The following is a 16,296-nucleotide window of genomic DNA, read 5'->3' on the forward strand; positions in this document are numbered from 1 at the left end:
CAATTCACCCCGTGGATCTGTAGGGAACTGGAATTGTTGCTTTGCTCTGGCTGGTCATGCCTTATTTGCCACTAATCAGAGGTGGAAACTCTTTGATCCCTTTGTTTTCAGCAGCCACAGTGAAATGCGTTGAAACAAAAGTACCATTTGCCCTCTGACTTGAGGGTGTGTTATACTCCTTAGCTGAGCGCAGAAAAGTAACCACTGGCTGCAAAATATACATATATGTAGTAAATATACTGCCTCATGATTTCTTTTAGTCATCTTCATGAACCGGACAGCAGGCTGACTCTTCATCAGGTGGAGGACATCTTTCTTTTCTTTCTTTCTTTCTTTTCTTTCTTTCTTTTCTGAGCTGCTTCTGGCCAGGTTTTGGGACTTCCCCATTGTCCCTGTGGGCACAGGCTCTGCCGTGCCCCATCTCCTCTTTGTGGTAAAGCAGGGGGGCTGGAGCTTGCTGTCCAGCCTGGCAGCCACAGCCCAGGGACTGGGCAGTGCTCCACACCGCCTTGGCTAGTAACAGAGGGCCAAGGCTGGGGACTTTGGTCACACCGAGGTGCGCCCTGCAGGTGCCCCAGGATGGTGTGGAGGCAGCTTTCAGGAGGCTCTGTGGGAATGCTGAAGCCACGTTTCACTGGGATGAGAACCCCCAGCATGTTGAGCTGAGGGAAGCCAGAGATGGGGACACTGGTGTGCAGGAATGGGTGGCAGCCGGGAGCAGCTCAGCCTCTGTGCCAGAGGACAGGGCAGGTAGCTTAGGGACAGCCTGATCCCCTGGTCTGCTGGGAACATAGTGCCCCACGTGATCCCGTAGCTACTACCTCTAGTAACGACAGCTACTGTTAGTAAGGTCTGTTGCTGCTGCAGCACTAGCAGCCGTGCGGGGGCTGTTCCTGTGCCAGATGCTCCGGAATCGTGGTGCATTCCCTGTGTGAGCACTGCACAAGTCTTAATGAGCCTCCCTGGCTCTGGGAGGGAGCAAGAGAGGCTCCCAGCAGGACAGGAAGGTGAAAGGAGGCAATTAGGCAGCGTCCCATTGTTAGGGCAGAGCAGTAGTGGGGACTTTGGAAGTCACCTCCTGGGGACAAGTATTGGCTGGCTTGACCTCGTTTGAGGGCACCAGGGGGCTGACACACTGCAGGGAGCCGTGACATGCAAACTCTGCTGAGGTTGCAGGTATTGGGGAGCACAGGAGATCCCTAAAGCCCACTCTGAAGTCAGCGGTCCCAGGATTGCCCATGTCCCTGGGAAGGCAGAGCCTGCATGGCCAGCGGTGCCCTCTGGAAAGAGGGGTAGGGGCTGGAGGGGTTCATAAATGGCAGCATCTTCTTTTCAAACACAGAAGTTAATAGCCATCAAGCCTGAAGTTTTCCCATTGCCATGTTCGACTTGATCTTCTTCACTGCCAGACAAAACCCTTTGGGAGTGTGGGATGGGTGGTATTTGAGTCTGGCTAAGCCCTTGGCTAGCAGAAGGCCCTTCAGCAGTGAGTCCTGCAGATTAGGGAAGGAAATGGCAGTTCCTTTCCTCTCCTCGAAGCGTGCTTACAGCCCCTTGGCAGGGACATAGAGGACAGCACATGGGTGGCATCCATCACGCCCGCCTGTCTCCCACAACGTCTCCTCTTGTGCCAGCTCCTGCTGAGCTGCCACAGCCCAGCGGTGCCCCTGCCCTGCACTGCCCAGCTCCTGGGTGCCCTCCTCCTTTTCCCCCCCATCCTGGATATCTGCACACAACACAGCCAACCAGCTAAGTACCTGCCACAAGCACAAAACCTTCTCCACGCCACTGTTAAATATTTCCTTCCTTACCCTCCTCTTTCCCTCAAGGCTCACTTTGTTGTTCCTCATCTCTTCTGTGCACAACATGTTGTTTTCCAACCAGCTGCCCTTAGAGAGACACGGGGCTTCTCCTGAGTGCTCCTGGTTAATTTAGAAGCAAGCAATATTTGTAAGTCATTGTAATTACTCCTTGCAGCCAGCAAAGCTATTGATTTGTCATCTCCTCTACCTTTTAAGCCCTGTTGCAGGTTTGCAGCTCTTGCAAGGCTCGGCTTACTGAAAAGAAATGGTCTCATCTTGCTCTCCTCCTCCTCAGACGGGTAAAGAAGCAGACATTGCTTCCTGCAGAGAGCCGGGGCAGGATGGAAATCAAATATTTATTTCTGCTCTTCATTTGTGTCTCCCGTCCAGTTTCTAATCTCTCCATAATGTCTTTGTTTCCTGAAGTATCTTATGAGGAGGCATTTGCTGGAAGCATTTGAAAGGTTTGGGAAAATTCTACCAAGTTTTTCTGTGTGCCCCCAGGTCTGACTAACTGTCTGTGAGCCTCTGGGGGAGAGGAGCTCACCCTGCAGAAGCTCTGCCACCAGGCTCCCCCCATTCTCCTGTTCCAGAAGTGACAGGTCCACATCCTGGGGACATGGCTGGGATTAGGATCATGCCAGCATCATTTGGCAGAGGTGAGGAGGACAGCACCGAAGGCCCTGATCAAGCATCTCCTGGTGTCCCCTTTGTTCCTGCTTTTCTGGAGAGGATTTACACACAGTTTCAACATGGGCTGGGTTTCCGGGCTCCGGAGGAGATGGGTGGTTTGCCAATAGCCTACATCAGCAGCCAGGCTGTTTCCATCCTTGTTCATCCTCTCATGTTTCTCCTGCCTTGGCCAGCAACCCCAAGAGCCCTCTCACAGTGCTTCTGCAGTTTTGATAGGAGGGTCTTCTGGACCAGTTTCCTTCCCCATTTAACCTCTTTCTGAGTTTATGATCCCATCAGTGTTTTTTGACATTTCCTCCTCTAGAAAAAGTTGTGCTTCTTAATTATGCTGCTGTTATTTGGGCACATGAGCAGATGGCACCCGTTGAACCCTCTCCTCTTAGTGATGGGGGTGTGAGCCTCCAGCTCAGCAAGGCCCTTGAACCAGTGTTCCAGCTGAAGTACATACTTTTTCTTCAAAACCAGCCCTCAACTTTGTGAAGATGTGCTGAAGGTGAGAGTGCCAGCCTTTCTTTTATGGCATTAAATACCCTCCAGAAGGAGAAGTGGTGGGGGGCAGCTCTGACTCAGAGGGGAGATCCCACCAGCATGCCAACAATGGGGAAACTCAGTACTTGGGCTTTGTGCTGTTTCCCCCAAATATTGGGGAAGCTGTACCTCATAGCAGGAGCAGGACCCACTGAGAGGCAAAAGCACCATGCAGACCTGGTCATGAACTGTGCTACAATAGGTGCTCCAAGAGCCATGCCTGAACCATCTTGTGGCTAGCTAGGTCAGAAACTCATTACTAGTACTTAATTAGATTTACGTTCAATGTGACTTCCTTGCTATCGTACTCTGACCTAGAGGGTAGGATTTCTCACTTGTTTCTGCTTCCCTCCATGGAGAGGTGTTTCCCCCAGCCCTCATGCCCCACCAACAGCAGCCTGTACCCCATACTGCTCTGCAGTGGGGTAGATCAAAGGTGGCCGGACTGTGACACCATCCCCTGCCCCTCTGCGGCAGCAATACCAAATCTCTGTGATGATATTCCTGTAATGCCACCGGTGGGCCTGGCCACTCCCTTCAGTGATGCAACCCTCAGCACCCCGGGGAAGGTCACCTCATCTCGGGCTGACCAGTCCTGTCCATCCCCCAGCAACCTCGCACTCGGCAGGAGGCTCGAACAGAAAACATCACGTTTATTGTTCACGATCAGCTTTACAAAAGAAACGTCCCAACACGGGCAGGCGTCAGGGGCCCTTTTCACAAACGTGCATTAGAGAAAGCGTGCGAGCGAGGGAGAGGGGGCAGCTCCTCAGGGTGCACGAAGGTCACAGTGTTCCCACTTAGCACAGGGGCTGCTCCCCATCCCCACCGTGTCATCCCCCGTGGGCTGAGCCACCCCAGCACTGGCAGAGACCCTGGGTGGGGGGATGGGGGATGGCAGGGCTGTCCCTTCTGCCAGCTTTGCCTCCCCCAGGGGAGGGGGCAGCTGTCACCCAAAGTGGGACTTGGGGTAGAGGGAACACTGGAAGCTGAACACTGCATTGAGCAACCATGAGAGCCCCGAAATAACCCTCCCACCCCACCCCCAGACACACACACACGTGCACATACACACACTCACATATCGAGATGTTGGTGACCACGCAATGTGGAAACAGTGTATTCTCAGGCACTCCACAGGGAAAACACCAGCCTGCTCTTTCACTCTCCCAGTTTCAAGGCCAGTGGCAGCCCTGTTCCTGGCAAGGAGCATCTAAAGAAGGGTACCTGGGTGGAACCAAGGGCAGTAGCCCAATCCAGTACCAAAAGATTGGGGGATGGATGGCAGGGCTCCTCTGACTGCCACCATCCTCCATCTCTTTTTTTTCTTGCTTTTGCTCCCTTCAATGGCAGTGCTGCACTCTTTCCCCCTCGGCCAGCGCTGGGGGAGATGCTTTGCCCCTTTCCCCCCATTCCCTTGGTGGCTGACCCATCCCCCATCTTGGAGGTGGTGGGGAGTGCTCTCTTCCCTCTGCCCCAAAAGCCTGGCTCACTTTGGGCCGCCCTGCCCAAACAGGCAGCAGAGGCAGGGAAAGGGGTGCAGGGGGGTAAGTGCTGTGCTACTGAATCTCTCCATTCTCCCTCAGCTTCCCTAGGGCCACATTTGGAAAACCAGAGCAGCAGGAGAAGGATGGGGCTGGAGGTGAGATCCTGGAATGCAGGCTCATAAAACTGGACAGTGAGGTTGCTAGAAATAAATAAGGGAAGGGGATGTGTTCAGGTGATGCCTGCAACCTGGCATCCCACTGAGGCTGGACTGCACTCAAAGTAGACGGATTTCTCCTTCCCACTCCCTGTTAGGTCTGACAAGGTGAGGACCCTCACCGTACCAAGGACACCTGCAGGTACCGCGAGTTCCACCCAAAACAGAAGTGGGGCAAGATGAGACTCAGGAGCCAGCCTGCCAGGAATGAGGACAAGCCACAGCACCAGCACAGGGACAACATGGAGGCTTCCAGGGGCCCCTCTCCCTCCTGGGACACCAGCACAGGGGGCTCAAGCATTGCCCCGGCAAGGCTTACTGGTCTGGGAGGGGAGAAAGGGGCTCCCTGTTTCAGGGCTGCCACCGGGCTCCTTGGCGCTGGGGAGAGGGCTGGGGGCCACTCATGCCTTCCTCCCTTCGTCACAGGCGGCAAAGCCCGCCTTGCTGGCACCTCCAAAGACCTCCACCGCCTGGTCATCCCACTGGATCACGTTCCCTTGGAGGTGGGAGGTGCAGTTAGCCAAGCCCAGGATCTCTGCTGGCGCCAGCATGTGGTCCCACACGCCAAACTGAGCCAGCTCTCCCACGAAGGCCTGTGTGGCATCAAAGCGGCCCCCCAAGGTGTCCTGGGAAAGAGCAGGAGAGGTGATTGGACAGGGATGAAGAGAAAAGGAGGAACATGCATCCAGTGGGAAATGGCAAGGGGGAAGAGGGATAGGTTTGGGAAGAAGCAGAGCAAGGTGCTTGTTGGCAAGGAGGGGAGGGGATGAATGCATGGAAGAGATTCAAGAAAACAAGGCAGGGAGGCCAAAGGGATAGGGAGAGGGAGGAGAAGACAATGAGGGCACATGGCCAGCCTGGAGGCTGGATGAACAGGCAGGAGAGCCAACTGCCCTGCCCACGCTGCCCCCTCCCCTCGCCCCATTTGGGGGCTTTTCCCCCCAGCCAATTCCCACTAGAGAGATGCTAACTGGCAGCTCTCGGTGTCAAACTGGTACCTACCTGCTCCTGACCCAGGATGATGACGCCCTGGGGCCTGATGGAATGCCAGGAGGCCAGGTTCTCACCGGCACCCCGCTGTTCACCATCCTGGTACGCTGACCACTTGCCGTCCCGGGTGGTCCATGCCACGCAGACATGGTGCCAGGCCTTGTCCTTCAGACTCAGTGGCAGCTGGGCGACCTTTGAGAGAACAGCAAGATCCCGGTGCTTGGTAGGACTGCTGGGGGACCTCAGCATCGCCCCAGCCCCTTGCAGAGCAAGCAGTGCACCCCCGTGGTGGTGGTGGCATCCCAAAATCTACAGACATTCATATGTGCTGCTTCTGTCTCTCAGAACTCACCCCAATGAGCCATCCCCCTAATCCTCCTGCCTCCCACCATAAACCTAGGGCCTCTTCCTCCCAGCTCCCCTACACCGGTGTCCTCAGGAATGTAATTTCCCAGGGGGATTGAAGGATGGAAAATGTGGGCAGGGTTTTCTCTCCTGCCCCTCCTGCAACTGTGCTGACCTTGTCATTGATGAGCAGCTCCAGGGGGTTAGAGCCCCACTCCAACAGCACGATCTCATTGGCTTGGCTCGGGACAGAGTAGGAGAATGGGGTGCCAATGCCTGCCAGGGCCTTGGACTTCAGCCACATGCAGATGGTGAAGGCGTACAGCTCCGGCAGACTCTTCTTCATGCGGGCATACATGTAATTGTTCTGCACTGGGATGGTCACCTTGAAGGCATCAGGAGGGTTGTAGCCCAGTGGTCCTACATATCAAAGATGGGGACGAGAGAGGAAGGTCAGCACCTGTAATTGGGATGAGGGTGACCCGTCCCGGAGCTCTCCTGGCAATGTTCCTCAGGGTAGGAACCCTCCTTCCCACCTCCATTGCTGCTGGGCAGGACTCACCATGCTCCAGCTCCGTCACCCGGTTCTGAAGGGAGTTCAGCTCCTTCTCGATGTTGTGCTGCTGCTGGCTGCGGTCAGTGCTGGCGGCCTGGCGCTCCTTCTGCAGGGTCAGGATCTTGGAAAGGAGCTGCTCCTCCAGCTGCTCCATCTTGGTGTGGAGGGCATCACGGGCAAGTGCCGGGGCAGTGGGTGCTGAGCCATTGGTGCGGGCTGGCAGCTCCTGCTGCATTTGGCGGCAGCCACGATGGCAGGAATAGGAGGGACAAAAGAGAAAATTCAGCACAGTGTCACTTTAAGAGTTAAAATAAGAACATGCCCAGCCTGCAGCACTACAGGTAGTGCTGGGATGACAGATCCATATCCGCACTGGGGTCTTCTCCAAGAGCCTCCAGCTGACTTTGTACCTCCCCTCTCAGAGCCCCCATTGAGTTCATTACTGCAAAACGAAGCTCGGCTGCTCTTAATGACTTTCTGCTGCTTTAGAGACAGAGCAAGGATGGGATGTTTGGGTCATCCCTTGGCTCTGCTCCTGCAGGCAGCCTCCCACGATGAGGAAATGATGCAGGCAGGACCTTGGAGCTCCCTGCCACTCCTGCTGCTCATGAGGCTGCTTACCTATAGCTAGCACGTTAACGTTAACATCACTTAATGGGGCTGTAATCCTCTTAGCCGAGCTCAGCTGGCGTGTGGGGGTGTGTGCACGTGTGCCAGGTAGCTCTTCATAAGCCAACCTCTCCCGGTCCACCAGGATGGCAGGGAAAAGTGGGACTGGTGCCAGACTGTCCTGTCTCTGGCCCTCAAGGCATGAGCCATCACCTGGGGACATTGAGCCTGTCTTGTCCCATCAGGGTTAACACTCAGACCAAAACTCTTCCCATGGCAAATACAACATGGCAGCTGGTGAAGATACTCCCAGCTGCTACTGCACTCTGCAAAGACCCCAGATCCCACCTGACTGGGAAACCCCATCCCAGCTGGAAGAAAACCAGTCTGGAAGGGAGAAAGTGACCCTCTGCTATGCTCCTGGAGTTTCTCTGTAAATAGGAGCCCTCTTCTTTCCCTATGTGCTTAGTGCATTAGTGTCTCTGTCATGGGCTCTGAAAGATGACAACCACCTTCTCTGTGTTGCCAGACCTTCCCAGAGATGCTGAAGCAGCCATGGAGACCCTTGCCTTGGCTCCTCTGGCACCAAGGGATCTGCACGTCTGCTTCAGCCCTGGACATCCACATGGCTTGTGCTGGCAGGACATGGGGGACACCATCCCTGTCGATCCGAACAGCCTCCCTCCTGCCTCAGAGCTGGCCTGGGGGAGGTCAGCACACTCACCTGTGGTTGTGGTTCCCTGTTTTTTCTTCTTTCTTATATACATCTTCTCCAGGCTGGACAAGACCTGATAATCACGCACACAAAGCTGAAGGGGAGGGATGCCTGCCCACATCACCCCTAATCTTCACTATCCATCACGAACAACAGAGGGGAGGGGAAGGCTGGAAAAAAATCAGGTTTGGCTGGGCAGGATGCAGCCTTGGTGGATGGGAACAGCAGTGAGAGGAAAAGTGAGAAGACGGTGTGAGCACAAATGTACCCACTCTGGGCAACAACATGCTCAGGCTACAAATAAAATGGAAGTTATGATGTCCCAAGGTTGGCAAGAGCTGCCAGCAGGGTCTGCGAGGGCAAGCCCACAAGTTCTGTGAGGAAAACCAACCTGGAAAAGCAAAACCCAGCAAGAAAAGAGAGGTTGGGAAGGGGACATCTGCCAGCCCTGACCAAATGCCAGATCTCACTGCGAGCTTGCTCTGGGCAGCACTAAGGATGAACAGTGAGAGCAAAACCTCTCTGGTAAGGGAAAAATGCCTAGCAAAGAGCATCCTACCTTTGGTCTTTGCAAAATTGAAAGATTAGCTGATAGGAAAGGGGGCTTTAACTATTTTGCTGGGGTTTGGTGGGTTTTTTTGGGTTGCTTTTTTTTTTTTTTTTAAGTGGGCTTGGGCACTGCATGAAATGCAGGGTAGAGATGGCAGGAGGGAAAGGAAGTGCAAAGTTTAATTCTCATCCTCCTGGCAAGGATAATGCCCACCTGGGGCTGTCTGCATTTGTACCCAAGCTGATCTGGCTGCACTGGCAGGAGGCAGCACAGGTGGGATGGGGTTGCCTTTGCCTCTATGGCCACATCCCGTGGGCTCCAAGAGCTTTTCTCATCCTTTCAGGCTGCCTGGCTACAGCGGAGGCTGGCACACTCCTGTCTGCCGCACGCTTTGATTGCTCGAGCTGCGGGTTTGGAGCCTACGTCCCTGCTTTCATGCATGGCTCCATCTGTTAATGATGAAAAAAGAAAAAGCTGGGAGATTTTGTCACTCTCACTAGCCCCCAATAGCCTGCCCTACATTATTCAGTAGTGACTGAGTACTTTTTTTTACCTCCCTCTTCCTCCTGCTTTTCTCCCTGCTGCTATTTTCTTTCCTCTGTAACTTTTCTCCCTATGGCTTTTTCATTTCCCTGGCTTTGGGGCATCTCCTCCTGATGCTTCTGTCCATGCTCACACACTGTGTGTTTCCCCATTCACTTACTTCCCCCCTCCTGAGTTTTCCCCCATCCAGCCCTCTCTCCAGCTCTTGCTGATCCTTCCAAGTTGGCAGCCAGGGTACCGACAGCTGGAGCCACGTGGCCGACTGAACCATTGCTGCCCCCATGTTCCTTCTGGAAAGGGATTACAGTCAGTACCCTCATCTGGCAGTGTTTCAGGGCCATCCCAGCAAACACCATCCGTATCCCTGCAGCCAGACGATGGCTGGACAGGAGACCGGACTTCCCATTCTACCCCGTGCAGCTGAGTTGTGCTGGATGATCCCCCTGATGCCAGGTTGGGCTGCATCCCTGAGCCATGATCCTCATGTCCAAGCTGCCGCTCGAGCATCTTTCTCACCAGGCAAATTATTTGCAAAATTCTTAATGGTTGATGTACAGCTGTTATTTACTGGTGGCCTTTGGGGAGGGGAAGGGGGGGAAGCGCCTTCTCTCTGGCTGTTCGGTAGGCACCCGGCTTCCCATCTGCCACTGCACAGGCAGCAGGGGAGTGGGCAGTGGGTGTGGGGGAGGCTCGTTCCACGCTTTTTGGCCACCAGAACCGGCAAAAAAGACTGAAAGATGCCAGGTAATATTAATCACGTTAAATGTCAGCGGCTGGCAGGGGATGGGGAGGGGGAGGTGGGGGCAGGGGGCTGCAGCAGCCACGCCAGCGTGTGCTCTCTGGGGCTGCAGCCCTCAGTCAGCGAATGCACTTTGATTTACGTAAGGAGATCAGAGCCTCATTTACTAATGCACGGGCAAATCCGGGTGCCACTGCTCCCTCTGAGCCCCCAGCACACCAGCGCCCACCTTGGCTGCTGGGACAGGGCGGGCAGGAGCACAGGACGATGCCTGCGGGATGGAGCCCTGGCACATCCCAGGGATGAGGATGCTCGGCTGCGTGCGTGCACACAGCAGACCCATTCCACTCCTTGGACCCATGAATCCTTACAGCCCGCACAAAACTCCTCTGTGGCTGCTACCCTGGCATACTCACTGCTGCAGGACAGCACACCTGCTGCACCAGGGTTTTTTGGACACTGCCACCTCTTTGGAACCAGGCAGGACCTTGGGGATCATTAAGCTCCAAAAAGGACTGCATGGAGTAGAAGAAAAACAGGGATGCATCAGCCTTTCCCTCTTCCTCACAGGAGAAGGGCTCACCGTTGATCCTGTCCCCCTAAAATCTCGCTCGGAGGAGGAGGGCTGGGACTGTCACAATTTGGGTGTTTACATCCCCTCACTGCTGGAGATTAAGATGAGGGAAGAAGCTAGGTCACCACCATTCCCATTCCCTTACCCGAGGGTTTCCTGCCAGCAGCCAGGTCACCGGCTGCAATGGCACAGCCACGAACCAGCTGAGGAGCAAATAGGCAATTCCACCAGGTCCCCCACGGAGCCCATCAGGCTGTCCCCTCTCCCGCTCCGCTCTCCTGCAAGGGATGATGGGGAGAAGGGGGGCATCTGCATCTCCGCACAGCCCAGGCAGCCAAGGTGATTCTCTCCCCGATCCCTTTCCATTTGCAGCAATCAGTAAAAGCATGGAAAAGGAGTACCTGGGTCCCTCAGCCCTGTGTTCCAACATGCACCAGAGTGTACAGACATGAGCACATGCTGAGAGAAAGGGGGGGACGCTCGAAACCAGGATGAAAAAGCCTAACTAGGCTGCTGTGCATGAGGAAAGGACTATCAGTCCTGGGATGGCGTTAGGAAGAGGTGAGGGAAGATGTGTGAATGCTGTACTGATTCTAGCCCAGCCCCACAGAAATGGCAGGGGACAAAGAGAGAGACCATGAGGGCCCTCCCTGCATCCTCTCCTGGGAAATCTTTCTGCCATACCGACAAAATTAAGAAACAAATGCCTTAATAGGTTTTTCAGTGCATGAATAAATCTTGTTATGCCTTACAGACAGGGCTGAGAGTGTAAGATTAGATCAGCAATCTTCCACCAGCCCCCTCCCTGCAGTCCCAGCTCTGAAGCATCCAGCAGTAATCCCTGCTGGCAAACCTGACTGGAGACTCCCTGGGATGCAGCCGTCCCAGAGCGGCTCATGGCATTTTGTGTCATCTCTCTTCTAAGACTAAGCCACCACAGACTTGGCAGCATTTCCTCTCCTTCCCAATGGGTTTTGCAGTCTTCAGCACATGGGGCCCACCCCGGGACTGTCCCCATGCAGGTCATCTTTTGGGACGATCATTGCCATCATCCAGGATAGCTGTGGAGGCTGAAGAGTGCCTCCCATGTCATGGGGTACCCCAGGAAGGCTCCCAGGGCTGACAGCCGAAGCCATGCGGGACAGAAGAGTGCAGATACCCCACCACGAAGTTTTAGGTGTGTGCTCCTGGGGTGGGGTGGGAGGCAATTTGGAGAGGGAGGACACAGGCAACTATCCCTGGATGGCTGAGGTGTGACCATGAGTCTCAGCTGGCTGGGCTGCAGCCATTACAGGGGTGTGGTGCACACCAGTGACACTTTTTATCAGGCAGGAGCCAGGACAAAGACCAGCCCACTTGTAACACCTCACCTGGCAGGGCTCACTGAGCCTCAGGGTGCTGTGTCTCCCCTGCAGAATATACTTGGGACTCTCAGGCCCCTGGCAACACAAAACCAAACAGTTTTGGTCATGTGCCACTTGGCTCCCTCATCAGTGTGTGCATGAGCCTCGTCCCAGCACCGCTTTAGGCTCCCTAGGCGCATGTGACAGCTCGCTCCAACCCTTCTGAGCTTCCCCCTCCTCCACCCCAAACCTCCCACCACCATCAGAAACCCCAGGAGAGGGGCCAGGGCAGCTCGTGGGTGATGCTGCCCCACAGAGAAGAGGGAGAGCACGGCTCTATGGTCTGATGCGCCCCAAGATTCAAACTGATACGCTGGGCACCATCCCACCATGCGTCCTCTGGGATATGTGTGCAGAGACCTATTTCCCCACTTTATTTTTGGGTGAGCATACTGCCGTGTTACTCCACTGATAGAAAAATAATTTGTTTAGGGCTGCAGGGTTGTTTGTTTTTTTTTGGGGGGGGGGTCTGTCCTTCCCTTTGGCTGCATTTGGCTCTGGGCAATGTGTCAGACAGGCTGCACATCCCACTCTCCCTGCATGTGCCTGGCATGCTTCTGTGTTTCTTCTTGCTCCTGTGTGTGCATTACCCTGGCAGCTCACAGGTGCTTCCTCTCTGGTCTTCCAGCTCTTTTCCTTCTTGTGTTCATGTGTTTATTTGCTTTTCTCTGTCTTTTTATTCCTGTTCATATCTCCATCGCTTACAATAACCCTCTCTTCCAGTCTCATTTCTCAGCCTGTGACCTCAGTGGCTCTGAACTTCCCATTCCCGTTTCCATTGCCTGCTGCTGTGCCCACATGTCTGTAGTGAGAGGGGCAGAGGGGCAAAGCTGAGGAAAGGGACCCCACAGGGTGCTGCATGACCCCCCTCCTCACTCCACACTCCTGGAAAGAGTGGAGAGGGCAACAGGAGACTGAGCAGGAAGACGAGAAGGTTGAGGACTCACAGGAGGCTCCTTGCTCAGGTGGCTCTGATGCCAGACAGACTTCAGGGAATAACTCCTACCTGGAGCAATTCCCACAGGGAAAACAGACAACTCTCCTCTTGCAGCTCTCACGTGCCACAGCCATATCCTGCAAAGTCTGCCAAGTTCCGTGGGACTGCTGAGTCCAAATCAGCCCAAATAAATCAACGCTCACATGCACTCCGTGATGTGCCCCATGGCAGGCATCATGGTAGAGCTTTTGGTGCCACTGGATTGTGGCTGGGCCAGGGCTGAGTCTGCCAGGCACACACTGCACAACTGCTACAAAATGGGGACCAGGGGTCTGCACCCACGTGCCAACAGCCCAGTGCCACAGGAATGGGCACACTGAATGACTCCAGCTGTGCCCTTCTCTCTCCAGCTCCTAAGAACCATGTGGGAAAAGGGTGACAAGCTCCCGGTGGGTGGCACTGCACTTTACTTTGTGAGACGTCCCATTCATAACCACGATGGCATCAGATGGGATTTACCTTTTTGCTAAAGGGCAGGATCTGGCTGCCAGAGCTGCCAACCTGGTCTGGAGGAGTCCTTAGAGGGTGCTATGGGGCAAGCAAGGTATCCTGAGTGCAGACTGGGGAAAGTGGGGCAGCCCTGATGCTTTGGGACTACTCTGCAGGGAAAGGGGAGAGGAAGGCTCAAGGTGAGTCCCTTGCTCCTGGGCAGAGATCTCAGGAAAGGGGAAGGCAAGGACAACCTTCCTGAAGTCTGATGAGGGGAACGAGCTATTTTGGGGTGCATGTGGCTGCAGGCCTGGGGAATGGCACGTGTAGGAACATCCTTCCCTGGGAGCATCCCGCCCAGACCCCCAGGAGCATCCCTCGCACCTCTATCCGGTCGATTCGGTCCTGGAGGGTGCGGACAGCCTCTTCCAGCTCCCGCACGGCGGGCGGCTCGTCGGGAGGGTGGCCCATGGTGCCGGGGCGCGGGGCGGCGCGGAGCCCGGCGGCGGCGGGGGGCGCGGCGGCGGGGGGGCTCCGCAGGCCGCCCTCGCAGCGGCTGAGCTTGCCGGTGAGCTCCCGGATGGTCTCCTGGTCCATGCGGATCCGCTCCTTCTGCTCCAGCGCCGTGCGGCGCAGCTGGGCCGCCGCGCTCCGCAGCGCCAGCAGCTCCTCGGGGCCGGCGGCGCTGCCGGCGGCGCTGCCGGTGCCGGTGGCCGGGCACTCGGTGCTCAGCGGGGTGCAGACGAAGCGGCTGAAGAGCGGCGGCCCCCCCGGCAGGCGCGGCCCGGCGCTGGCCAGAGCCTCGGCGGGGCCGTGCAGCGCTCCCAGCCCCTTGTCGGCAGCGGGCAGGAGGGCGGCGGCGGCCGAGTCATTGTCAGCGGCGGCGGCGGCGGGCGCGGCGGTGCCGGCCGGGTGGACGCTGGCGATGATGCAGATGATGGCCCCAAGGAAAGCCAGCATGCCCGCCGCCAGCAGCACCGCCAGAAACTTCAGGGTGGCAGCGGCGTGGGGGGCCCGAGCCCGCGGACGGCGAGAAAACAAAGCGGGCGGGGATGGAGAGGGGGACGGACGGATGGACGGGCAGCCCGGAGGGAGCTGGCGGGGAAGGACGGTACCGGCAGCAGCACCGGCGCCGGGGCCCCGCCGCGCCGCGCCGCGCTTATATGTGCCGGGCGGCGCCACCCGCACCGCACCGCACCGCCCCCGCCCCCGCCCCGGCCGTGCCCCTCTTAGTGACCCCCCTTCCCGCTGAGCACCCTCCCCGGGCTGCAAGGACGACTGTCCGAGCGCTGGGAAGCGAGCGGGTGAGAGAACGGGAAGGGCAGGGAGGTCGCCACAGGGGCACCCGGGGACGGGACCAGCCCTGCCTCGGGCTCGCTGAAGTCAGCCCGGCGGGAGCCTCTGGCGAGAGGATGCTGCTCCAGCACAGCCCAAAGGATGATTTTTGCCCCGCGAGATGCCTAGGCTGGAAGTAAAGGGCCCCTTGATACCCCGAGGGAGAGAGCCCTTTCATCAGTCATTCCCTGTGATGGTCTTTCGGGCCTTTTCCTCCTTGCCTTTCTCCTAAAAATTAAACTAGCAAAGTTCCTAGCTGTCTTGCTCTCCCACCTCAAACAGGACTGTTGCAGAGAGCTGCCATGGGACGCCTCACCCTCTGCCCCACACACCCATGTTATCCATTTGGGAAATAAAGACACACGTTTAATCTTTCCCCACCATCACTCTAGTCTGAACTGCTCATAAACGAGCTGCTTCAGACAACCACTTTCTCCTTGCTCCAACAGAAGCTGTGCCGTGCCCTCTCCTGTTCCCCAGGCACCCAGGGGCCTTGGCGACACAGCCCTGCCGAGAAAAGATGAGCAGAAGAGGGAAAACAAACAAAATCAATTTCAAGGTCTACTCAGTAATGGCAGGGAAGCAGGAGCGTGTGTGTTTAAAAGAGCTCCAGTACTGGGAATGAAACAATGGTAAAGATTACCTCTTCTTTCCCCCAGGCACATTTGAGTGGATAGCAAGGGAGCCAGAGCTACAAAAGACTCCTGAAATTTGGCTGTTGACAGCTACAGTCACCCTTTCTCCCCACAGAGTGCATTGTACCCCAGCCCCTCAAAACCATCACCCCGGAGCCAAGAAGAGACCTGCCTGACTCGTGGTGTTGTAAGGCTGTGGGGAGGAGGAGAGGAAGACAGATGGGGCGGTTCAAGGAAGAGGCAGAGATGAAGGGAATACCGAGGAGGAAAAGTGGAGCTGGACATGGAGTAGTCTGGGCAGGTGGATGTGAAAAAAGCCCAAGCAACAGGCATCTGGCCCTGGTGGCGAGGCCAATGAGCACTGTGGAAGGGTGAGTGCTCGGTGTGATGGGACAAGTGGGCACTGGTGCGGGATGCAAAGGAAACAGAAGCCTGCACCCCGTGACATGAAGGGAGGCCCCCTGCCTCCAACCTGTCCCTTGCTAACAGTGGGAACTGCTGTGTCACCCCCTGCCTACTGCATGCCCACCCTGGCAGCAGCCAGGCAGGAGTGGAATTGAAAGGAGCCCATGTGAGAGCTGTACCTGGCCACCCTACCCCACAGTGTGCAGATCAGGCTGGGAGGGGTATCCTTTTTCTGCTACCCTGCGGGGAAAAGTGCCGTACACTTCTTACAAAGCTTCTTGCCAGGGAAAGTGATGCTTTGCACTGTCCAGATTTTATTACCAAGGGTTGTAGGATGGTGGTGGCAAGGTTTATACCTCTGGCTGGTGCTGCTCTGGCAGTGAGGGGAAGGCTGAGCCCCTCTGCACCAACCTGGCCCCACTCACCCATGCTGGGATGGGGAAGAGTTGGGTATCACAGCAGGCAGGGCTCACCTCTCCCACGGTCCCGACCTGTTCCTCAGCAGGTACATCTACAACAGGAACCACAACTTCTTCCCAGAGACAAAGTGGTGACAAAAATAGATTTTCATAGGGAGTGATGACTCAGACTGGTGAGTGGCCAGAGCAGCCTCCCTGTCCCATGAATAACAATTCAGAGATGCTCGGTGGGCAGCAGGCCCTTGCAAGGATGCAATGCATGACAGGGTGGGGGAAAGCAATGTGGAGCATTTTTGGTTCCTGTTTTGAGCAGGATTGGCGACAGAA

The 16,296-nt window shown here is 56.1% G+C and overlaps 1 protein-coding gene across 1 annotated transcript; it reads right to left on the reverse strand.

Moving 5' to 3' along the window:
• Positions 1–4,694: 4,694 nt before the first annotated feature.
• On the reverse strand, positions 4,695–14,328 carry NPTXR (neuronal pentraxin receptor). Its single transcript, XM_068191274.1, has 5 exons — positions 13,560–14,328; positions 6,623–6,845; positions 6,236–6,480; positions 5,728–5,907; positions 4,695–5,351 (listed from the first exon to the last, which is right to left on the reverse strand). Exons 1-5 carry the CDS (start codon positions 14,133–14,135, stop codon positions 5,127–5,129), a joined length of 1,449 nt encoding a protein of 482 aa, XP_068047375.1. The 5' UTR covers positions 14,136–14,328; the 3' UTR covers positions 4,695–5,126.
• Positions 14,329–16,296: the final 1,968 nt, after the last annotated feature.

The sequence above is a fragment of the Anomalospiza imberbis genome, chromosome 5, assembly GCF_031753505.1.
Source record: "Anomalospiza imberbis isolate Cuckoo-Finch-1a 21T00152 chromosome 5, ASM3175350v1, whole genome shotgun sequence".
Lineage (NCBI taxonomy): Eukaryota > Metazoa > Chordata > Aves > Passeriformes > Viduidae > Anomalospiza > Anomalospiza imberbis.

Coding starts and splice junctions, on each gene's coding strand:
- NPTXR (XM_068191274.1), bottom strand. CDS start 14,135: ATGCTGGCTTTCCTTGGGGCCATCATCTGCATCATCGCCAGCGTCCAC. Junction 6,846..13,559: donor ACCGAATCGACCGGATAGAG/GTGCGAGGGATG, acceptor CGCCAAATGCAG/CAGGAGCTGCCAGCCCGCAC. Junction 6,481..6,622: donor GGTGACGGAGCTGGAGCATG/GTGAGTCCTGCC, acceptor TTTGATATGTAG/GACCACTGGGCTACAACCCT.